The following is a 23302-nucleotide window of genomic DNA, read 5'->3' on the forward strand; positions in this document are numbered from 1 at the left end:
CTAACTGGCTCAACCCAGAATGCCGTGACAAGCCGAGGACATTCGCTTCCCGGTTTTGGGCAAGCACCCACAATCAGCGTTGAAATAGCAAGCAATCAATATAGTTTTCTTAGGTTTACACAAAGCGCACACCAGTCAGTGGCGGCGCTAGCTGGAGGAGGTCGCGAAGTCGGGGAAGTAGTGCTCACTGACTTGCACGACAAGCGCCGATCGGAAGTTCATTACTGCGACGTCGCACAGCTTAACTTCACTGCTTATTTTAACACAGTGTTTTTTCACAGGGCACTTGTTTCAAGCTTCTCTGAACTATCGACAGCGTTTCGTGACTTTCTGGTCCTTTGACATTTGTGCTGCGAGCGAACATGTTTCTTCCTAAGTGCATCCAGCAACGCGCGTGCCTGCTTCAAGCCCAAGGCAAGGACCGGCGACTCCCGCCGGCAACGGCGGCTCAAGCTGGCTCGGCAATCGCCATCGCTGCGGCAGTTGCGCGGTCCCGCGCGACGGCCAAGCGTGGCACCAGTGGCCGTTGCGACCGCAAGCGGCAATGTGGCAAAAGCTCTGCATCTGCAACATCGGTTACGGCACCGTCCAAAACAACTCTTGCTTCTCAATCGTGTCAATCGCCAGTCTCCACCTCGGCCCCGCCCGCACAGCGACTGGTGAGCCTTACGAAACTCGGGTGCATGGAGGAGGGCTGACCTTGAGTGCAAGCTTACCTCACTAGCGACGCAAAGCGCTGACCAACCCGCCCCCGCCTGCCCTGCCCTTCTCCGCCGCAGGCCTCGTCCAGCTTCACCGCTTCAGATGATGACGACCCGTGCACCGCCGAGCGCCACAGCAGCGGCGGCGGCAGCAGCAGTGAGGGCAGCTCTACACCCAGCGGCCGCAGCAGCTGCGACGGAAGTGGCAGCGGCACTGGCAGCGAGGTTGAGGAAGGGCCCAAGGTGGAGTCTCCGGCGGCGTCTTCCCTTGTCAGCAGTGCCGATGAGGAGGTGAGTGCCAGTTCGTTTACATACGGAGGCCCATGCCCGGCAGAGCCCGATTCATGCCTTAGCGTCATCCTTAGCTCAGCCCGCACGCAGTGTGGGTGCTCTCCACCAGCACGGACCGTGCGTACGTACCGACTCTATGGCCGTACCGGTGCGCGCAGTCTCTCACCCTCCTCCCGCCCTCCCGCCCTCCCGCCCTTCCAACCCCACCCTTCCCTCCAGGCTCCCTCCCGCGACGCCGCGCACCAAGGCCCGATGCCCACCTGCCGCGTCGTGTCGAAGCTCTCCTGCGCCGACCCCTACACCTGCCTGGAGGTTGTGGAGGTGCCCCAGCCCGACGGCACCTGCAGCCCCGCCCTGCTCATGACGCTGCTGCGCAAGCACAAGGTCACCGGCAAGCCGCGCCGCAAGCCCGACAACCGCACGCCGCTGCTGCTGCAGCACCTGGAGCGCCAGGCCGCGGCGCACAAGGCACTGGGCGGCAGCCCCCACGGCGTTCGCCTGCTGTGGCAGTCCCGCCCCGGCCGCGAGTCGGATGCGCATGTTCTATTGCTGTCGTACGAGTCCGGTGCTGTCGGCATGGAGAGCTTCATGGTGAGTGGAAAAGCTGAATGCATACGGCATGATGGCAGTCGCATTTCCAAGCAAGGGGAGGCACTAGGTGGCTGGGAGTGATGGCGGAAGAAGGGCGCTCACAAGGCTTGGGAAGAGGGACAGCTGCCCGGCTGCAGGAAGCGTGCTCGTTCCATGCCTCCCGCTCTCGAGAAACGCTAGCTAATTGCTTTTCCCCGCCCTTCCCACTTTCCTCCCGCACGTACCGTATCCAGGACGACCTCGCCATGGACGAGATTAACCGCGACTTTGACGCGATGCTTGCCAAGCCCAAGCCCGAGAAGCCGCGTCGCCAGAACCCGAGCTCCAGCAACAAGACCACCGGCAAGACCGCTACGCCCCCGCCCGCGCCCCCGCCCGCGCTGGTGCTCACTGGTCGCACGCTCGTGCCCGAGCCTCTGCTGAAGCGCATCGCCGTCGCCCTGCTGTCCGCCCTCGTCCCCCTGCACGAGGCCGGCATCTGCCATGGCGCCATCGCACCCGATTGCGTGTCCGTCGTCACCGCCAGCAGCACCGAGCCCACGCCCTCCATCGGCGGCAGCAGCAGCACTCAGTTCCTGGTCACCAGCTGCGGTCTGGCGGCGCCGGTGGACGCAGCGGGCGTGGTTGAGCAGAGGCGCATGCGTGTCAAGGGCTCTGCGCTCGAGTACGCGGCACCTGAGGTCCGCGCGCACCTGGCGGCGGCGCGCTCTGGTTGTGATATTGACAGCGAGGCTGCGGTTCCGGTAGTCACTGTGGCTTGCGATGTGGCGAGTGTGGGGCTGCTTCTGCTTGACGCGGCCGCCTTCCGTGCCACTGCTGGCGGCCTGCGTGCCTACACTGAGGGCCGCATGGGCCTGCCGGCGCGGCTGCCTCAGGGCCTCCGTGACCTGGTGGCGCGTCTCACAGCGGCCGACGCCTCTCAGCGGCCCTCGGCGCGCGAGGCGTTGGCGCACCCCTACCTGCAGGGCCTGTGATTGATGAGCTGCTGCGGCTTATTAGGTAGTTAGTTGTGGTGCTTTTGTTTTGCCTGTTAGCGTGGCATGTAGAAAGCACGAGTGCATGGTTATGATAGGATGCATTGTTGCAAGTGAGGAGCGGTTACCGACTTACCGCTGAGAAGCAAGCTGGTGGTGGCGGTAGCATGAGTAGCGGGGCGACAGGCCTCGCTCGTAGGGCGCATCATAGCGCTGACGGCGGTGTGTAGTAAGCGGTTGCCGCTTGTCACCGGCCTGCTGAATTGCAGGGATTGATGCATGTGTCGACCTGATTGACATGGTGACGGCGGCCTGCTGCTGTCTGAGCATGTTGGGCGGTGGGCTTGAGCGTGTTACCGTCATACGGTACACGGCTGCAAGTCTGTGGCACCCCGCCTACCAATCCACCTCCAGACAAGTTGCAAGTCCGGCGGCGGTTATTATGGCCGGGTGCATTAGTGCATACACCGGTGTAACATTTGTTGTATGGACTTAGTGTGAAGGCTCTGGAGTCTGGGACAGCCTGCTCGGGCCTGTGCCCGACACATAGCTGCCGCAATCTCAGTAGGACTTAAGGGTGCGGGAGTGCAAATCTCTGGACAGCATGCACCTGACAGCACACACCAACGAACCCCAGCCTACGACAGCAGCAATGAAGGCACAAGCAGATTCTTAGCCAAGGCCTAGCGCCGGGGACATGCCTACGCAACTTACTGATTGCTGCCTTTTAAGCCGTGCAAGGCAGCTCGCAAGAAACACCACGGGTCGGGCCTCCCCCTCCCCGCGGTGTGGTGCTCACTTGGGTGGCCATTGCTCATTAGTGCAACGCCGCCGGCGCCTTTGTGTCCGCCCGGACCTTATCAACCTTACACGTTGCTTACACGCAAGGGGCGAACCCCAGGGTCTGCGGCTGCGAGCGGGGGAGGCATGTCCCGGACTGATGTGTGCTTAGTCACTAACCGGTCCCTAAACCGCTTCTAGGCCGAATGATAAATGAAACACATTATAGCTCTTATTTTAGCTCTGACCTTTGGGTACGCGCCAGAGTGCCCGCGGCAAAAGCAGGCCGTTGTTACCCGCCGGCTCTTCGGCAGACCTTCCAAATTCATGTGGGTATTTATCAATCATTTCTGTATGATACATCTGTTGGGTACATCGATGGGCCAGTAGTGTTTCCGCGCAGCGCATCAGCAACCGTTTGCGCGCTGCGCGCAACTGGGCCCGATCGGGCGACATATAAAGCCCTTTGCATTCATAGTCACTCACTTGTAATACAAGGACATGTTGCAACGCACAAAGCTTGTCTAAAGTTGAACTGCTCAACGAAAGCGTTGTGCGACTTCGATTGATTGTCTTTCGGGTCAAGCTCGTCTTAGCCTTAAGCTCCAGCAGTATGCTGCATGACATGAAGAAGGTTCGAGGTCTCGCCGTTGCAGCAATCGCGGGCACTGCGGCGCTCGCGGCCATGATTGTGCGTCGCATCGGGCACCGCAGCGCTGCGACCAAAGGCCGTGCAGACCAGGAGCCCAAGGCGGCCCTGAAAGCAGCACCTCAGGAGCCTGTGGCGCCTGCCTCGGCTGACGTCGAAACTCCCGCTGCTCCGACCCTGCCGCTGCCCTCCGTGCCACCCTTGCTGGCCCCCGAGCTGCTGCTGGTACGAACGCACCGCTCAGCAGCGTCTGCGGCTGTCCGCACCGTGCCTTACCTAGTCCGGTATATTGCTCATGTGGCCTTGGCGCCTGACCCCTGTTGCCTTGCCCCTTGTCCTTGCCCGCACAGCCAACGGCTCTCCCCACGATGCCCAAGTGCTCAAGTCCCGCCCCAGCCACCCCCACCGCTACTGCCACCGCCAACGGCCCCGCCGACCAGGGCGCCGCCGCGCGCCGCAGCAACAGTGGCAGCAGCACCTGCGGTGTCAGCGGCAGCTCTTGTGGCAGCAGCAGTGAGACCGAGGTTGAGGCGGACGACCTCGCCGAGGTGGCCGCGATCGAGGCGGTCCTGCAGCTCGCCAGCCCCTGCAGCTCGGACACCAACGCTGATGCTGAGGGAGGCCACCGCCTGCGCGGCCCCGGCGTCAACACCACTGCCCTCATGAACGGCGACGAGAAGCTAGCTCACGCGTGCCGGATCCTTACGCCGCCGATGCCCGGTGGCGCCCCGCTGGTGAGTTGCGCAATAAGACAGCGAGACACCGCATGCAAGTGCTTGAGGGGGCATGTTCCGTGCCTTGCTGACCGCCGCAGTAGTGCCGATCCCGACTGTGGCACGCATTATCAGACGTACACGAGTGCAAGTGCGTGACTTTCTGAAACCCCTGCCCCCGCCTTCCCCTGTGGCTCTCCTCTTGCCCACCCCCCCCCCCCCCAGCCGCGCCCTGCCGCCCGGACCAGCACCCGCGTCACCAACAGCAGCGGAGCTGCTCGGGCTGGCTCGGGCCGCCCGGCCGCTGCCACCAGCCCCGTCTACCGCGCCCTCACCAGCACGAGCAGCGGCTACGGTCGCCTGTCCACCGAGGGCCTGTGCGCCGGCCTGCCCGAGGACCTCCGCCACAAGATCATCACGGGGCTGGAGCGCGAGCCGCCGCCGGCTAGCATGACCTGCATGCCCGGCTGCTCGCCCAACGAGGTGAGCACTCTTCAAGGCCGTGTTGGCCGCGGTGACGACCAGCAGTGCTTGCGTATCACATATCCACGCTATGTACAGCACGCGCTTCACACCGTTCCAGTGCAAGAGTGCGGCGGCCAACCCACCACCGCTTTCCCTCCTGCCGCGCCCCATCCCTCAGGTCCGCGCCCGCCACCTGGCCACGTACGGCCTGGACACGTACCACGTCATGTGCGAGGAGGCCTGCGACGACCCGCGCATCCGCGTCAGCGTGGTGCTGGTGGCGCTGCCCTACCGCGCCAGCGTGCCCGCCGTGCTGCTGCAGTGCCAGCCCGCCGCGGCGACCGGGCAGCAGCCGCGGCAGATTCCGGTGGTCCGCCCGCCCACGCCTGCCGTGTGGCTGTGGGACTCCCGTGCGCCGGCGTACGAGGGCGGGCCACACACGTTCCTGATGTCCTACAAGAAGGGCCTGTCCGTGACCGACTACCTGGTGAGTCTGTTGCCAGTGCGTGCCGGTGCGTGCCAGTGCGTGCCGGTGTGTGCCAATGCTAGGCTTGTTGCGGGCGTGTGCTTCATTGTGGACCTCGCAGCCATGCGTGGTGAACGGTGGTCGGGCGGGAATTTTAGCGGCATTGTTAATGTTTCCATCCCCCCCAACCTGGCTAGTGAAATACACACAGTACAAATGGCGTGGAAGGACAGGAATGCACGTCGTGCTCACCACCTTGTAACCACACACAACACAACAAATGGCGTGCACTTACCCCTGCCTTGCTCCCTCCTGCGTGCGCCTTCCTGCCCAACAGGACTGCATCATCATGAGCGAGAATTGAGCGAGACATTATTCAAGTTGAAGTTGCAAGTTTATTCAAGAGACCGGGCGCCTCCGGGAAAGAATCCCCACGCCCACGCGCACGCCTAAGGCGCCCACACCAGCGCTCGTCATCGCCCGCGCAGACTGACTGGTGATGAAGCGACTCTCGGGCTCCTTGCCAGACAGGGCTAGGCACTGCCGCGAAGGCGCCACCACACCCCACTGCGTCACCGGCCGCGGCCACCACCACCACGCCCAGCCCTACGTGTGCGGCCTTACTTCAGCACCCGCATTTCCACCAGTGAAGGTGGCATTATTAGACCAGTGGTGCCAGGGGCTTGCATGCCTGCGTGCTTGCTTGTCACCCGTCCTGAGCGCAAGGTGGGCTGAGGACAACTTGGTGCGCGCCATTGAGCGCTGCTGTAGATTGTCATTTCACGAGGCACGTTGTGCCATTGGTCAAAGAGGTTGAGCGTCTATGGACTCGTTGCTGGAGGTTGCTGTGAACTGGCAAAGCGTTGGGCCCGTTTGAGCCAGAGGAAATGGGCATGCCTGCAAGTTGCCGAACCACATCAGTGTAACACACTGCTGCGATGACAGGTGAAGCTTAGCGTTTCCTCTTCGTCCTCACAGCCTTCTCCCCTAACTGCATGAGCTGTGTCTTCATTCAGCTCGCTTGGGAGACTGCGCAATGGAGTCGGGCCGTCAGCCGCATACACTTCTCATCATCACGCATGCGGTCACTACATTGTGTGCGCGGCTCCTCCTGCTGACATGCGGCTGGACCGCCGCTACGGGAGGGTAACCAATCGAATCGCCAATACTAATTACAAACAGATTGGCAGTGTCCGTCATCCACGGTCCACCAGCCAAGGTGAATAGCTATTCCTCCGGCCGTCGTAGGCGGCTGCATCGCTGCCTTTCATACATACCGTACTCCGGCATGCAGTCGGGTCATGTGCAGCCTCACCACGAGCCCCAGCGGCCCCCAGAGGGCCGCTCGTCACGACGTGCGCCCAACCTCTCTCGCCCCTGCCCCCGCTCCTGTCCCCTGCCCCGCCCCTGCCACTCTCCCCGCCCCTGCCCGCGGCCCTGCCATTCTCCCTGTCCACGCCCTTGCCACTCCGCCTGCCCACGGCCCCGTGCCTCCTCCTCCTCCCGGTCCTGCTGCTCCAACGCATCATCACCCATCCACACATCCTCGCCGGCCTTCTGCGCCAGCAGCGCCCGCTCCCGCGCCGGCAGCCGCAGGCCCCACGCCCCCACTGCAGCCCGCAGCCGCGTCGCGTCATTGGCCCGCGCCTTGCGCAGCACACCGCACACAGCCCCCGCAATCCGCTCCCTCGACTCGCCCTCCGGCGCGTACACGCGCACCCCCGACAGCGCCAGCAGCGTCCAGGACAGCTCCTCGCTCCGCCACGCCGCGCCGCGCCCCGGCGCCGGGCCCAGCTCCCCAAGCAGCCTCGCCTCCCACCGCGCCGCCTCGCCGCTGGCCGGCTGCAGCCCCAGCTGCACCGCGCTGTGCAGCGCCCGCGCCATGGCCACACGGCCCGCCCGCACCGCCTCGCCGCCGCTGCAGCCCAGCGCCGCGTCGTGCAGCCGCCGCACCACCGCTGGCGGCAGCGGCAGCCGCAGCAGGTGCGCGCCGGTAAGCAGGCAGTCGGGGTTGGGCGGCGCCGCCGCCGCCGCCAGCCCCTCCACCACCGCCGCCAGCCGCGCCCGCAGCGGCGCCTGCAGCCCGCCGCCGCCCAGCTGGGTACCCATGCGGAACACCAGCTGCGCAGCCGCTGTGCGGCTCTCCACCGCCACACCACGACCACCACCGCCGCCGCCGCGGCCGCCACCAGCTCCGCCTGACCGGGGCGCCGCCGCCACCGGCCCCGCCGGCTCGGTCTCGGCCGCCGCCAGCAGTGCCTCCAGCGCCGCCACTGTGGCGCCCGCCAGCGCCTCCGTGAGGGCGCCGCTCCAGGGGTGCCGCAGCCCGCCCAGCGCGTACCAGAGCTGCGCCGCGTCGCGCAGGTCCAGCACCGCCGCGGCCTGGCTACTGCTGCTGTGGCTGGGTGCGGCAGCGGCGGCTGCGGCGGCTGCAGCGGCCATCGGCTGTAGCAGGTCCAGCGCGCGCTGCTGCAGCCGCTGCAGGGCGTCGCGCAGCTGGCGGATGGGCTCTGCAGCCGCGGTGCCGGCCTTCGCGCCGGGACTGGGTGATGGTAGCTCATCCTTAACCTGAAAGGAAAGGTTTCGTAGTAGCACTGGCATCAGCAAAAGCCGTCCCGCAGCATGAGTTCCGTAATGACACCCTGCCTCTGCCTCAAACGAATGCCCACCCCGCCCACTCCCGACACCATGCACAGCATCACGCGCCGCACCTTGGCCATGCCCCACAACGTGTTGGCCACCTGGCGCAGGTCCATGCTGGGCCCCGCCGCCGCCGCCGCCGCCGCCGCCGCCGCCTCCGACGCCGCCGCTGTGTCGCGCAACAGCAGCTGGACCGCCGTTGACCGCGCCACCTCCTCCTCAGTCCGTTCCTCTCCCCGCTCAACACCACGGCCTCCACCACCTCCGCGGCCGCCACCGCCGCGGCCTCCACCACCGCTGCTGCTGCCAGAGCCCGACTGACCCAGATGAGCTAGCTTCACCCACGCGGTGGCAATATTGATGGGCGACAGGCGCCCGGGAGCGGCAGTCCCCGCCGACGGCGCTGATGATTCAGGCCACAGCAGGTCAGCCAGCTGCTGGCTGCTGGTGACGGTTTGCAGTTGGCGATTGAGGTCGCGATCCGCAGCCCGGCCGGTACTACCACCGCTGCGGCCGCTGCCGCCGGCAGTTCCCCTGCCAGCTCCGCCACGGCCGCGGCCGCCGCCCTCACGGGAACCCATCCAGTCACCAGACGCCCATGTGACTACCGCTCTGGATCCGCTGGCGCGGTGGTCGCGTAACACTGGGATGCTACCCCGCCCCGACGTTGATGTCGAGGGGGCATGGGCTGCAGTAAGTGCTGGAGCAGGGGCGGCGCCCTGGCGGTGCCGGCCGCATAATACGAGGGTGCCGACACCACCCAGAGAAGATGAAACGCACGTTCTATTACATGTGCGTGAACGCAATGATACAGAAGACCGCATGTTGTTGGGGGCAGACGTAAGCTTGCTTGCACTCCTGTTTGGGCCTTGGCCTTTTCGCTTGGGTTCAGGGTATTATGGATATATATTTCAAGGTAATTAGAACGCTAACGCACTATGCACTTGTGCAGGCGGAAAGCTGAGAGGCCATTACCATGAGGCTGTCCATCATCCCGACAGCAAAACTCTCGGCCCGTTTGCCACCAAAGTTGCATTCCAATCGCACACTTACATTATCGACAATTTGAGCAATCTGTTCAAGGATTTCAAGAACCCTTGCAAGCCAGCCGAGCTGCACACTAAGACATGTCGAGCCAGTATTCTGAGTCCCGGCCGCTTCATGGCAGTGCCGCACAAACACCTCTTTATGAGAAGATGCGGGATTATGCGCATTCAAACAAGGTCCAAGAGTTGCTCCAGAAGATGACCGCGGACCTGTTCATCGAGCGGCCAGCCGATCCTGTAACATGGATGATTAAGTGGCTCTCCGAGGAGCAGAAGCGTAGCGGGACAGCGTAATCGGCGGGCCAGACCCTCGCCATGTGGGGATGGCGGGTTCAGGGCCAGTACAGCGGCTGAGTTTGCAAGTGTATAGTAGGCGGCAGTGGGTAGAAGTACATGTGAGGGGGAGGGGTGCACCCAGCGTGTGGGAACTAACCCCAGGGGTAGAGAACGCGTGTACAGTATGTGCGTGCCTCGCACACGGCAAGGGCGCTGACCCTTGAAGTGTCATTGTGGCATACAGCGCGGAGCGGTCACGTAAAAGAAACCATTAGCTGAATGTTTATATTGCAGGCAGGGGCGCTCTGTAGGTGTTGGTGTTTCAACATGGGTTACGCAAGGAATCGGACGGTTCGGTGGCGCCAGGGGAGGCCAAGATGCTGGGCCGCGCGCAGGCGTGTGCGCAGGGCCGCCGGCAATGCCTAAGCAGGGCATTAGAGCTACATGCCTGACCTACAGGCTCTTTAATGTAACAGTACGCGACCGTAATATGCATGTTGCGTGACTCTGTCGAGATTGGGGAGCCAGTAATTTGCGTTACGCGGGATGGTTGAGCGAAGGCCTCTCATGTCATGCCAACTTCCATCCTCGGGAATTGTTCGTCAGCTGCTGTGCTTTACATCACTCAGTCGCCCGCCGCCACCAGGCTGCATTTCAGAAGGGTTTTGATGTTCCCTAGCTCAAACGGGGAAGGGGAGTACTACATCTTCCACAGGCACGCAAAAGCATGCTCCTCAGCCGGCCACCAACGTCACTGCGGCGCGGCATGGCGTGCCTCTGAAGCCCGACCAGTTGCACCTGGCTGCTTTGCAAGGAGTATAAACTATAAAGACCAGGACCGCATGCCAGCTCAAGAGACCTGTCCCATGTGCAGCAACCTAAGGCACTGCCCAAGGGCAGCCCCTACTTCCCGTGCAATGCACTCTAAGCGTTCTTAGAAATGATGCGAAGTTGCCACATCAATCACTCGACACCCAATGCAACTTTACGTGTGTGTGACGTGCACCGCCAGCGGCCCAGAAGCATGTGCAGTCATCGGCCTGATCATGCTATACCAACCGCCAAACCTCCATAGTCCGTACTCGTATTGAACGCTGCGGATTGTCTATTAGTCACACGCACGCGTGCACGTGGTAATGTGGCGCGATGTGATGGGGTGTGCCACTGTGCCAGTTTACCTGCTAGCGCAAGGGCAACACCTGCGGTCCCTCGCAAAGAATGACTGAACACGGAATGTCATCACCAAACAAGGAACACGCGTCTAGCTCCCATCCAAACACCGAGATAGTAGCATCGGTCAAATTCTTAAGGTTGCAGAGTCCGTAAGCATGCCTGCCTTGCATACGGTAGCCCTAGCACAAGTCAGCACCACGCGAACTGCGCACACAGCTTCGCAGTGCATGTAAGCTGTCAGCCGCTACTTTGCCGTCGTGCGGCACCAGCCCTCACAGCACCACACACGCCGTGCGGCCGCCCAGAAGCTACAAACCTTGCATCACCACCCCACTACGCCATTGCGCAACTGTCATATCAACGCGGTGTTGTGCACATAGGCCCAGTGTGAACAACTGCCCCATGGGATGAAGCATGCAGCTGGAACTCCGTCCAGCTCGGAAATGCTTAACGCACGTCAATCACATGGTGACGTATACAATAGCTAGTCAATCAAAGGTCGTTGCTGTACAGTGTCGCTTACTATGTTCAAACACTTCCCAACCTGCATCTGCACAAACACTATGCACCTTGTCCAGTTACCAGTATGGCCCCATTCGCCAATCTTCCAGTGTACACCCGCGTTCACACACCGTAACCTCCCTCCTTGTGTTTTACGAATGCACCGTGCAGCCAGCACCAAACGGCAATCCCGGCACGTCCTCCTCCACACTCCTCCCACCATGCCTGCCTGCCACAAACGCACGCACCCGCCACACGCACACACCTGCGCGCCACCTCACTTGGTCAGCGCGCCGCTGGTGGCGTCGCGGTGCCACAGCACGGCGCAGCCGGCGCTGCGCAGTGTGGCCACCACCTGCGGCGGCACCTGGCTGTTGCGCGGGCCGGCCGGCAGCGCCAGGATGTCGATGCCGTGCTCGGACACGGCGCCCGCCAGCGCGCGGTCCATGGGTGCGTCCAGCAGCAGCGTCTGGGTGGGGCGCATGCCTTGGGCTGGGGAGGGGTGCAGGGGTGCAGAGGGCGCGGCGAGGAGGGAGCAAGGAGGCGAGGGAGTGAGAAATCGGCTAAGCAGGACTTGGCATTCAGGCACAGGGCCGGGCATTGTGCCTGAGGCAGTCGTGTGCCACGTGCTGACGTGCTGTCCGACATCAAGGCGCATCCACCGCCCGGACACCAGGCCAGCCAGGGTCCCCGAAGTACGGCTGCCAGTGCCTTGGCGGCCCACTCACTCGCGACCTGGTGCAGGTACCGCGACACCAGCGCCTTGACGTTGGCCTGCTGCTGGCGCGTGAGGTTGGCGGTGGTGCGGATGTAGGACAGGAACAGCTGGTCGCCGCCCGTGTTGTGGATCAGCTGCGTGCACAAGTGGCAGTGCCAGGGGTGTGAAGCCAGGATGGATGGGTGGGCAGGGCATAGACGGTCACTGCACACACAGGAAACGCTACTGCAGAGCCGCTGGATGGCAGAGCATGCGTGCTTAGGCAGTGCCGGCCATGGCGCGTTGTTGAAGGGTACCGTACTGGTTACGCAGCTCCAACCCACCTTGCCCGCCAGGTAGTCCACCAGTCCCTTGGCCTGCCCCTCCAGCACCGCCATCATCTTGAGCGGCCGCCGCCGGCCCTCCTTCTCCGCTGTCGCCGCCGTGGCTGCCGCCGCCGCGTTCGAGTGCGACGAGCGCGTCACCAGCAGCAGCGGCACCGGCATGCGCCGCAGCAGCGCCAGCGTCACGCTGCCAACAATGTGGATCAGCGACGCGGCGTTGGCGGCGGCGGCGGCCGCCGCGGGCTGCGCCCGTGCGGCGGCGGAGCCGCCGCTGCTGCCGCCTCCGGCGGCAGCGCCGCTCGCACCCCCGGCTCCGCCGCTACCGCCAGCGCCTCCGGCGCTGGGGTTAACGCTGAGAGAGGCGGCGACGGAGGAGGATGTGACGCCGGAGGTGAGGGAGTTGGAGCCCATGACGACCAGGGTGGCGCCGTGCAGGGTGGCGTAGTTCTCCATGCAGTCGATCAGGCCGTAGGAGGCGCGGTCCTGAGGCGAGGGACAGAGGGACAGAGGAAAAGGGTTGCACGGATGAGAAGCGAGGCGGGGTGCGTCCGCGTGTGCCGGCAGCGGAGAGTAGCTGCAGAAGCACAACATGCACACAGCACATGGCCACGACATGCCCAACATGACACATGCCCTAGCGCAGCCCAGCCCGGCCCCCAGCCCGGCACTCACCACCACCTCGCAGAAGTACTGGGCGGCGCACAGCTTCTCGAAGGCCGCGGCGTGTTTGGCCAGCAGCGCCTCGGCCCGGTCCCGGAACAGCGCCGCGTCTGACACCACGGTGGCGATGGTGACGTTGTCGCGGCCGGGGCGGGCCAGGCTGGCGGCCATGGACACGGCGGCGGCGGAGACCTATACAGGCGGGGCGAGGCGAGGAGACAGAGCGTGAACACGGAGGTGGGCAGCGTACATGAGGAGGCGGGCGATGGCCATCATGGCATGCAGTAGAAGGCGCCCGCTCTACTCGCAGCTGTTACATACCAATGCCATAGCCCTGGCCCGCCGCCCGGCCCACCCGGCTGCGCCGCACCGCACTGCACCGCACCCAGGCGACAGCTGCCGTCCCCGCCTCCCTCCGCCTCCTCCCTCCGCCTCCTCCCTCCGCCTCCTCCCCGCCCCCCCCCCCCTTCCGCGCCCTCCTCCACTCACGCTGTTGGACACCACGAACACCACGATGCGCTGCGCGCCCGGGTGCGACAGCAGCAGCAGCCCGCGCGGCCCGCCCCCCGGCGCCATGGCCGCCATGCCGGCCGCCAGCCGCATCTCCTCGTCGCGGCAGGACATGATCAACTGGCGGAAGGAGGTGTTGTTGTCCTGGGCCTGCGGGGTGGCAGGGAACGCGGACGTCGGCATCCCGTCCTTGTGGCCTCATCGCTGCGTCTTGCACGCACAGCAAACCTTCACATGCACAATTGTCCACCCGCCCACCCGCCCACCTGCAGCAGCGGCAGCAGCGCGTCCACGTCGTCGTGCACCAGCAGCTGTGGGCTGTCGGGCCGCGCCTGCAGCAGCAGCGAGGAGGCTGCGGGCGCCGAGGTAAAGTCCGCCAGCTCCAGGCGCAGGTGCAGCAGGTCGTCCACCAGGCCCAGCTTGGGGCGCAGCACGGACAGCCGGCCCGCCAGCATCTCTGTGTGAGGGGCCCAGCAGGCGACATGACAGCCAGGAGATACACGTCAGGGGAAGGCGGTTGGGTTGGGGTTGGGTTCTGGTTGGGGGAGGTGCGTGGAAACAACGGGAAACCTGCATCGTCTCGTTTTTTTGGGGGGGCTAATATACACACATTGCATACGTGCGGTACTTCACGGCGCCCTGACGCGCCTCCCGGCCACGGACTGGATATCCATAGCGCTCCTTCTCTCGCCTCCCCCATGCCCGCCACCGCCTCCCTCCTTAGGTCTTCCCCCGCCCGCCACTGCCCCCGCCTGGCGCCGAACTCACGCTTGATGCTGGGCAGGTGCAGCATGTACCTCCCCACGCCAGTCAGCACCCGCCCCGCCGCCTGGCAGTCCGCCAGCACCGCCCGCATAACGGGCGTGGCCAGGTCGGTGTGGCACAGCTCCACCACCTGCTGACGCCCGCCCCCACTGCCGCCGCTGGCTGTGGCGTTGGGCGCCGCGGGGTCGGCCTGCGCCTGCGCCTGCGCCTGCGCCTGCATGGCGGCGGTGGGCGGCGTCTCGGCGCGGCCGTCGCCGCCCTCGGGCCTGCGGCTCATGATGATGCTGTGCGGCAGAGGGAGGGTGTGGAATGTTTTAAGTGCAGGGTAGTGGCAAGAGAGTTGCGTGCTGCATGCGTGCGGCCAGCATCTCATCAGACCAAATGTTGGGTCTGCCCCGTCTTCATTTGTCTTGGGTCAACCGGTTTCGCCTCGCCTCGGACGCCCGTGTCACAACCCAACCAGCCGCATCCCGACTACCGCATCCCCACCCAGCTCACAGTCCCCAGCTGCCCCCACCTGTCCAGTGCGCGGGACAGCAGCAGGTTGTTGCTGGACTGGGCCTCCAGGATGATGTTGGTGCCGGGGGCCCTGCGCGGAGGAGACCGAGGGAGAGCAGACAGTGGGAGAGGAGACAGAGGGAGAGTAGACAAGACATGATGAGCCCAGCAGCCACGAGCATCCGGACGCCACCTGACGCCGCACAACGGCAATGCCCCAGCGCTGCAGCCCATGGTTGCCCTCCCCTTCCCTGCCCTCGCCTCCCTCTCCACCCTGGGAATGCAATAAACCCCCACCACCCCAAGCACCAGCCCACCCGCCCCTCTGTCTTGCATGGACGGATGCCTGCCTCCCGCACCTGTCCGTGTGGAAGTACAGCCCGTAGGCCAGGCTGTTCATGTCCAGCACGCCGTCCTTGTGCAGCAGCGTCAGGTCGCGGGCGCGGCGGCTCACCAGCCAGCGCACGCCGCGCGCCTCCATCCAGTCCAGCGCCGACAGCGGCAGCGGCGCCAGGCAGCCGTCCTCGCCCACGCCCATGGCCTCGCCGGACCAGGCCAGCTGCATCAGGCCGTAGCCGCTGCCCAGAGGCAGGCTGTGGCTGGCGTCGCCCTGGTGGGCACGAAGGGGAGGTTGCAGGAGGGGGTTGGACAGCAGCAGGAGTGTTTCCGACCGCCACCCATGCACACATCAGCACCTGCTGCCTATGCCGCTCCTCGCCTGCCCCACGCGTACGCACATCCCACACCTCCGACCCTGCACCACACCCCCACAACCCGTAGGCCCGCATGCCTCCCTCGCGCTCCCGCACCTGGTTCCATGTCCTGTGCTCCGAGTCGTAGCAGTACCCTGGGTGGCTGGGCTGCACCACCACCACCACGTTCTCGCGCCGGATGCCGAAGAAGCGGAAGCCCCACAGCTGCCGCACCACCTCGTCCTGCTGGTCCTCGCTCACCACCAGCACCAGCGGCAGCCGCGCCACCGCCTCGCGCCCCGCCGCCGCCTCCACCGCCAGCACCAGGTTGGCCACGTAGCGGCAGCCCAGCGGCACCGCGTCCAGCCGCGCGCCGCTGAACACCATGCCGGGCCTGGGCGCAGGGGAGGGTGCGGTGGCGGGTTGTGGCGGGTTGGGGTGGGTTTCTCTGGGTGGTTAGTTATGCGGTGTGCTAGCGGTACAGTGGGGTGGCACACGGTGCCGGTGCGTCAGAACGAGCATGTCTCATTGCAGGGCCTTCGTCCCTGCGTCCCTGCGCTCGTGGGCGCCTCCGCTCCCGCGCTCCTGAGACCCATACACGCCTCAGCGCTCGCCCCGCCCCCCGCGCTGCCGCCCACCCCGCCAGCCGCACCTGTGCGTCTCCAGCATGCGCCAGGGGTCGTGCGTCCACAGGTCGGGCGCCTGGCTGCGCTGCATCAGACCCAGCCCGCCCAGGAAGCCCGCCCCGCCGGGGCCGCTGGCGGGTACCCCCGGCCCCGCGCTGCCGATGCCGCCGCTGATGCTGGACCCCACACCGTAGCCGTAGCCGCCGTTGAGGCTGCCGGCGGCGGCGCCGTTCACGCCCGGCCAGCGGCCGGAGCTGTAGCTCATGAGCATGGGCGTGCCGCCAGCTGCTACAGCCGCCACGCCCGCCGCCGCCGTGCTGCCTGGAGAGCCCGGCCCGCCGCTGCCGAGCTGGGCGGGGCGGCCTCCGGGCGGGTAGGCGTCGCCGCCTCCTGCTGCGCCTGCGCCTGCGCCTGCTGCGGCGTCTGCTGCCTGCTGGCCCCAGCTACGCGCCAGGCCGGGCTCCAGGAAGTCGTCAGCGGCGCGCAGGTGCACAGCCAGCGTGCCGGTGGTCAGCATGTGGACCAGCTCTGTGTGTGTGGGGAGACATGTGCGCGCGTGTGTGTGCGCGTGTTATGGAGCAGGAGGAGGCAAGCGGCGTGAGTGTGTGCATGGGGAGGGGCATGCTATGGAAAGAGGTGAGACAGCCACGCACTATTGACCAACCGGCACTCTTCCGTGCCACAGCTCCCCCGACCCCATCTCACCGTTCTTGAACACCATGCCCGACTCGCTGCGCGCGAACGCTGCCAGCTGCAGCTGCGTCACCATGGCTGGCGCCGACCACGCCTGTGCCTCCGCCCAGGCGGCGTTGCAGCGGTTGAGGAAGACGCTGATGAGCTGGCTGCAGCGGTGCAGGTCCTCAAGCCGCGCCTGCAGCTGCTGCTTCAGCACCTCGATGCGCGCCGCCGCCTCCTCTGACACGTACACCGGCCCATGTGCTGCACTCCCACCCCCGCCTGCGCCCGCCAGGTTGAGCCCAGGAAAGCTGCCCGATGTCGGCCCGTCGCCGCTGACGTTGCTGCCTTCGCCGACGCTGGTGATGGGCTGGCAGTTGGCGGCGTGGCGGAGGACGGAAAGCGTCTTGAAGACCGCGTTGCCGCCCGCGCTGGGGCCGGGCGGCGGGCGCGGGCTGTGGCCGGCGCCGCTGCCGGGGCTGCTGGCGGTGGAGGCGCCGACGGGCGTGATGATGCCGTTGTGGGTGGCGCGCGTCAGGCCGCCGCTGGGCGTGGGTGGCAGCGGCCCGCCGTCGGTGGACAGGTTTGTATAGCTGTTGCGGCCGCTGCCGCCGCCGGAGCGCAGGCCGCCGCTGGCCAGGCCCATGGAGCTGACGGCAACCGGGCGTACGGAGCCGGTAGGTGCGCCACCGTTGCCGCCGCTCGCGACGGAACTGAAGGACGCGCCGCCGCCGCTGCCGTTGGCGCCGGTCAGGCCGGACTGCAGCATGTTGGGGCCGCTCAGGGCGGAGCGCTGCGGGGCACAGGAGACACAAAGGCAAAGGGATGGAGCGGTGGAGCTGTGGACCGACGGAGCGATGGAGCGAAGGCGTGCGATCGCAAGCGCGCAGCGTGTGTCTCGTCGCGCACAGGGTTAAGGCCTGCCAAGGTTCCACGCAGCTCCAGGTGACCCTGTACTCGCACACAACAGTCTCGCACCATGAGCGGCCCTGCGCCGGCGCCGTTAGATGAACTGGAGATCTGGGACACCAGACGCCGCCCGCCCGTGCCCGTGGACATCGCGGTTGCAGCGCCGCCGCCGCCACCATTGGACGCGCCCGCCGCTGCCGGGGCGGCGCCGTCCACGGAGCCGCGGGCGCGCAGCAGCATGTCGTCCAGCGGCGTCAGCGCCTTGTAGGCTGAGGGGGTGAGGGTGAGAGCGAGGGGCGGCGCACGCACACAAGGGCAGGTGACAGGTTGCACGCCCGAGCGCGGATGAGATGTACACAAGGGGTACTTTGGCACCCCGAAGTCGCAGCCAGGCGGCTGCACAGGGGCTGCCAGGAGCCGCTGCGCGCCCTCGCAATCGTGCTTGCCCAGCTCCTACGGACCCAGGCAGTCTCCACCACCACCACCACCACCTGCTCCACTCACTTGCACAGCGCCGTGCGAGCACTCCGGAGCCAATGCCGCCCCCGCCGGCAGTGGCCTCCCCGGTGCCGCCACCGCCCATGCCACCGCTGAGTGTGGCGCCCCCCACGCCGTCGTACGAGGCGCGCCGGCCCCCGCCGGCGTTGCTGTGGCGCTGGCTGGCGGGGATCTGCTGCAGGCTGTAGCGCCCCGGCCCGTTCGCCGACCCCGCGGCCGCGGGATCGCCGTCTGCCGCCAGGCCGCCCACGCCCACGCCGGCGCCGGCGCCTGGGAGGGCGCCCCGACCGTCCATGGAGAACGCGCCGGCGGAGCGGCGGGCGAGTGAGGTGCCGGGGTCGGCGGCGTACAGGCTCTCCACCAGCGCCGAGTTGAGGCCGCCGGGGGCCAGGCTGCGGACTGCGGCGGGCGGCGGGCGGGCAGCGCGGCGGGCGGCGTGTGTACATGTGACCGGTGCGTGGGGCAGCTGAGGGGCAGCTGTGTTGTGCTCGCATGCTGCAGTGAGACGCCTGCGCCCCACAGCCAGCGCATCACAGCACACATGACAGCACACAGCACCCGGCGCACACACCACAGCTCGACGCACCTGTTGCGGACTTGGCCAGCGACGGCCGGCTGGTGAGCTTGGGCAGCTGGTCGGACGACGTTGGCGACGACTGCCCCTGCGCCAGCGCCAGTGCTAGGCTGGCCGACCCCGCCGGCAGCAGGCTGCTGCGCGAGGTGGTGGTGCTGCCGGAGGCCCAGGGCGCCGCCGCCCGCCGCGATGCCGCGCTGGGCGAGTCGGGCAGCACCGGCAGGAAGGCGGAGGCGGAGGCGGTGGAGGCGCCGGAGGGCGGTGCCGTCGCGCCCACGATGCCGCCGGACTGTGCAGATACAGACACAGGGAGGACGGGGGCATGGGGAGTTTGCAGGGTGAGGCTGGCTTCGGCGATTGGGATGTGTGTCCATTTGCCTTGTCTAGTGAAGTGGTCTTGCAAGACCATTCGGCGATGCCCTCCTTTTCCGCACATACCCAGTCTGGCAGTCTGCGCCCGTCTCACCAGCGACAGCTCCGCCCCGACCGCGCTGCCAGCCGCGCCCACGCCCACAGCGCCCGCCCCCGCAATGCCGCCGGTGGTGCTGCGGCGACGGTCCTCCGAGGCGGGCGCCGCCAGCGGGTTGCCGAAGAGGGAGGTGCGCACCGGCGGCATCGCCACCCCGCCGCCAGTGATGGGCGTGGGCGTGGTGGGCGCAACCACCGCGCCGCCGCTGCCGCTACTGCTGCTGCCTGCTGGCCCCGGGCCCAGCGAGGACAGCGACACGACCGGCTCCGTGTGGGGGCCAGGGCGCATGCGGGCTGCAGTGGTGACAAGGCGCAGGGCGGTGGGGTTGGTTGGGGTTGCGGTTTCAGTGAAACGCTGCGTGAACCCCGCATTCGGCGGTGGCGGGCTGAAGGGAGTGCACCGGCCCGCCCTGAGTGCTCGCTGCCATCCCGTGGCTCTGGATCGTGCTCCCCTGCGCCCGCACATGAGGTTGCCGGCCCGCCTCCCACCTCGAATGAATAGCCCCGACGTCCGTTTGCCGGGCGGCGTGCCGGCCACAGCCCCGCCCCCCGGCGAGTGTGGCGCCCCGGGCGGCGCCGGCGCGAAGCCTAGGTCCAGTGACGGCGGCCGAGGCGAGGTGGGCGCAGCACCGAGACCTGGGCGAGGGGGCCCGCGAACGCGATAGGTCGGAAGCCAGTTTGGAGACCGCTGGGGAGCCAGCAACGCTGCAGTGGCTATAGCCGCGGTTAACCATATGCTGCAGCCCCACGTGCGCACACGGTGCGTGTTTCACTCCCTCATCCCGTCGACCACACACACAGAGGCCCGCCGGCCCCGGGCGGCCTCACCGTCCAGGTGCGCCACCGGTGCAGACAGGTACGAGCTGCGCCCACTGACGCCCGCCACCGACACCGCCTCCGACACGTACGCGTCCACGCTGACGCTCGTGACCAGCGGCGAGTTGGGCCCGCCGGTACCCGCGGCGTTGGCGGCAGCTGCGTTGGCGGCTTGCGCGGCCGCCGCAGCGGCCGTGACCCGCACCGGCGTCACATCTGCGGGGCACCATACCGGTACCATCCTTACATCTGCACAACGAAGTCACAGCAGCAAGGCATGCTAGGATCCCTAATAAGGGGCACACCGAAAGGGAGCCGACCCCTTGCGCGTCGCCGCACCTTGATGGCTACCCGTGGCATTTGCCGCCGCCACAGCCGCCGCGTTTGCCGCCGCGCCGCTGCTGAGCATGGCCTGCACCGCCTGCGACTGCTGCCGGCCCGCGTGCATTGCTGCCTGCCCGCCCAGGTTGCTGCGCACGCCGTGATTGCGCCCGCCCCCTGCCGCGCCCACTCCGCCAGGGCCGGCGCCCGCATGCGCGGCAGCTGCAGCCGCTCCGCGGTTCACGATGGGCGACACGTCACGCCCACTGCCCGGCCCCGCGCCTCCAGAGCTGCCGCTACCACCGCCGCCGCCGCCCACAGTGAGGACGGCCATGCCGCCGGCGGGCGCACGCGGCGCCACCAGCGGCTTTGGCGAGCAGGGCGGCTGGGGCTGCGGCTGCGCGTCCGCGGGCGGCCCGTCCATTTGCAACACTGCAGAGGGCACGATGGGCCGTCAGTGGCGATCGATAGCTCAAAATACCCATCCCCTCCGCGCCGCCGCGATTTTTCCCAGTGCTCAACATTTCAATTGGCCCCGCATGCCCGCCACTCACTCGGCAAACCAGTTGCATTGCACTGCGGCGAGTTGGGCCCCGAGGTGTTGCGGCTGCCCACACCACTGGCGCCACCAGCCGGGCCCAGCCCACCCAAGAGCGGCAGCGGGCCGCGCCCGGGTAACCCCGGCGGTCTGTGGTGGAGCCACGCAGGAAAAGAAGACAGCGGGTGTCAATCATACGGGGATATCTGGGGATAGGGCCGTGCTGCGCAAGCCGACCCACATACGCTACGTGCCCCGTGACCGCCAGCGCAACTCGATAATTAGTCATTGCAGCTCAGAGCACTCACGTGTTCGTCTGGCTCCGCTCCGGCAGCGGCGCCGTGGCTGCCTGGATGGCATCTTGCAGGGCCACCTGCGGGCCCAGACAAAGAGCATGCGCATATGATAACGGGGAAGTAACTAAAACGCGTCTCATCGCGTCCTGGCTCCATTCGACAACTTGCCTTCGTATTGCCGTACGCCACATTACTCGCATACCCTCCCTGATACTCTACGCGATCCAACCTGACGTCGTAAATCCCCTGCTCCATTCCGTTTCCCAGCCACCGCCGCCCCCCAGGCGCGCCTCCCCTGCGGCCCCCCAGCGCCTCCTCCGACGGGACGCACCGTGGCCGCCTCCACCTGGTCCCTCAGCAGCATGTAGCGCTGCTGCTCCTCCGCCACCTTGAGCCACTCGCTGCCCAGGCTGGAGTAGATGGCGAAGTCGAAGCGGTCCAGGCGCGGCACGGGCGCCACCCGCAGCTTGCCGCGCATGAGCAGCACCACGCACTTGACCACCAGCAGCACGCGCCGGCGGGAGGCGTGCACGCGCACGCGCCACTCAGCGGGCGGGTCACCCGGGCCTGAGGGAGGGACGTGAATGTGTGGGGGTGTGGAGGTCCGGTCTGCAGATGCCAGGGCGGCACAGGTGACTCTGGGGGAATCCCCATGAAGCCACTAGGCGCTCCCAACTAACCTTGCTTGAGAGCCAGGAGCGTGGGGATAGGAATTTTGTTGGGCCTGCAAGCATGTACTTCGTGTTGAGGGATACGACCTTGCTTGAATCATCTCCCGATGCAACGGCGTACTGGTTCCAACCGCAGGCAAGGTTACCTGTATCTCCTGCAAGTTTTGGCTGGTCCTCCTACCTCCGTGCCCCCGGCTGGCCCCGGTTGGGGTCGCCACCCTGGGGTTTGAAGAATTGCTCCAGCTCTGTCCCATGTTTGTTCAGGGTAATCTGCATGGATCGGGGCAAGGTACGCGTTAGGCTATGAGCAACCCGACATGTGTGGGCACCATGCTGCCCGCGCGCGCGGATGTAATGCAAGTCCTAGACCGGTCCTTGAGCTATATGCATGCATATGCGTATGCCGCATGTGCGCCTTTGGCTACGTCACAGTCGGGACATTGTGCGGCCCGGCGAACAGTTAACCCGAACAGTCAAAACCACATCTAAGCCTTTACGCGCACTGTGACCATGATGGCTAGGTGTATTAGTGAAGTTTGGATGTCGCCGTGGAGCAGGACTCACCTCCAGGAAGGCAAGTTTCTTGCTGAAGCTGGCTCCGCGAGGGACCGGCTCCCGATTCAGTCTGTTCAAAATAATGCATCGCTTTTTAGCGAGAACTGGTCACGTCACAGGAGACACGCACGGGCAGGAAACGGTGAACTCACCCTCCCAAGCCATCCAATTCCTTCGCTCCGTCGGCTCGCCATTCCTCCTGTATGTATTCGTGCCATTCTAGCTGGGCGCTGTCCTTCAACAGCACAGTGCGACCGACAGCATTCCCCATTATTTTGTCTCAGCCCAGTTGAGGCAGCTAAGGACTGCGAGGGACATAGGACGCGCGGAGCTGTTGCTCTGAAAATGTACAACGTAATTTAATCGAACAAGGGGGCTTGCCTGGTGCGATGACAAGCCGTCCGTCACATCATCGCCGCACACGGTTGCACTCCTGGCGCCCCCTCCCCTTCCCCGTGACCTCCATCCAACTTGGCAGCTCAGCTTCAGCACTCCGCGCAGACCACCACCTCGGTGGCCACTGCTCGCTGACAGGCCGGGCATTCTCTTCGCTTCTTCCTGCCCGTGCAACCCCCAGCAACCCCTAAATGCCCCAGACCCCCAGGTCCCCCTCCTCCTGGCCCTGACCCTCCACCCCTGACCCGACTAATCTGGTACTCTCCCAATGCACCTGCACAACTATTGGCAACGGCCGTGACCGTCATAGAAAGCCCTAGCCCCGCCGGAACTGGTAGAACCCTTTGTCATACACCGACCTGTCAACCTTGCATTGTTTTAGGTTATATTGTGGAGAAATACATGTGCATTCAAACCTTGTAGCAAATAGGCGACGCTCCGCATGCGATCGCTTGCATGTGCACAAAACACCGTGTAGGAAACCCCGGGTCCTGTCCATATCATCTACTTTATTAGTTTGAATAGGG

The 23302-nt window shown here is 65.9% G+C and overlaps 5 protein-coding genes across 5 annotated transcripts; 3 read left to right on the top strand and 2 right to left on the bottom strand.

Moving 5' to 3' along the window:
- Positions 1-4: 4 nt before the first annotated feature.
- Positions 5-3526, top strand: CHLRE_12g495401v5 (uncharacterized protein). The gene is made up of 4 exons (XM_043067990.1): positions 5-659; positions 780-992; positions 1212-1583; positions 1817-3526. The coding sequence occupies exons 1-4, from the start codon at positions 363-365 to the stop codon at positions 2555-2557; spliced, it is 1623 nt and encodes a 540-aa protein (XP_042917989.1). The 5' UTR covers positions 5-362; the 3' UTR covers positions 2558-3526.
- Positions 3527-3574: 48 nt separating this feature from the next.
- On the top strand, positions 3575-6577 carry CHLRE_12g495450v5 (uncharacterized protein). Its single transcript, XM_043067991.1, has 5 exons — positions 3575-4211; positions 4337-4720; positions 4925-5182; positions 5343-5651; positions 5968-6577. The coding sequence occupies exons 2-5, from the start codon at positions 4355-4357 to the stop codon at positions 5992-5994; spliced, it is 960 nt and encodes a 319-aa protein (XP_042917990.1). The 5' UTR covers positions 3575-4211; positions 4337-4354; the 3' UTR covers positions 5995-6577.
- Position 6578: 1 nt separating this feature from the next.
- Positions 6579-9194, bottom strand: CHLRE_12g495500v5 (uncharacterized protein). The gene is made up of 2 exons (XM_043067992.1): positions 8342-9194; positions 6579-8198 (listed from the first exon to the last, which is right to left on the bottom strand). The coding sequence occupies exons 1-2, from the start codon at positions 8849-8851 to the stop codon at positions 6942-6944; spliced, it is 1767 nt and encodes a 588-aa protein (XP_042917991.1). The 5' UTR covers positions 8852-9194; the 3' UTR covers positions 6579-6941.
- Positions 9195-9294: 100 nt separating this feature from the next.
- Positions 9295-10077, top strand: CHLRE_12g495550v5 (uncharacterized protein). Its single transcript, XM_001700497.2, has one exon. It carries the CDS (start codon positions 9398-9400, stop codon positions 9608-9610), a length of 213 nt encoding a protein of 70 aa, XP_001700549.1. The 5' UTR covers positions 9295-9397; the 3' UTR covers positions 9611-10077.
- A 1-nt stretch (position 10078) lies between these two features.
- Positions 10079-23214, bottom strand: CHLRE_12g495600v5 (uncharacterized protein). Its single transcript, XM_043067993.1, has 27 exons — positions 23050-23214; positions 22532-22684; positions 22389-22449; positions 22006-22094; positions 21834-21877; positions 21485-21720; positions 21166-21230; positions 20874-21007; positions 20338-20751; positions 20011-20214; positions 19672-19818; positions 19181-19476; positions 18727-19003; positions 18147-18539; positions 17712-17911; positions 16764-17526; positions 16085-16586; positions 15550-15826; positions 15100-15350; positions 14760-14831; positions 14246-14526; positions 13744-13934; positions 13457-13627; positions 12980-13159; positions 12308-12790; positions 11995-12118; positions 10079-11758 (listed from the first exon to the last, which is right to left on the bottom strand). The coding sequence occupies exons 2-27, from the start codon at positions 22648-22650 to the stop codon at positions 11544-11546; spliced, it is 6189 nt and encodes a 2062-aa protein (XP_042917992.1). The 5' UTR covers positions 22651-22684; positions 23050-23214; the 3' UTR covers positions 10079-11543.
- Positions 23215-23302: the final 88 nt, after the last annotated feature.

Source organism: Chlamydomonas reinhardtii, chromosome 12, assembly GCF_000002595.2.
Source record: "Chlamydomonas reinhardtii strain CC-503 cw92 mt+ chromosome 12, whole genome shotgun sequence".
NCBI classification, from domain to species: domain Eukaryota; kingdom Viridiplantae; phylum Chlorophyta; class Chlorophyceae; order Chlamydomonadales; family Chlamydomonadaceae; genus Chlamydomonas; species Chlamydomonas reinhardtii.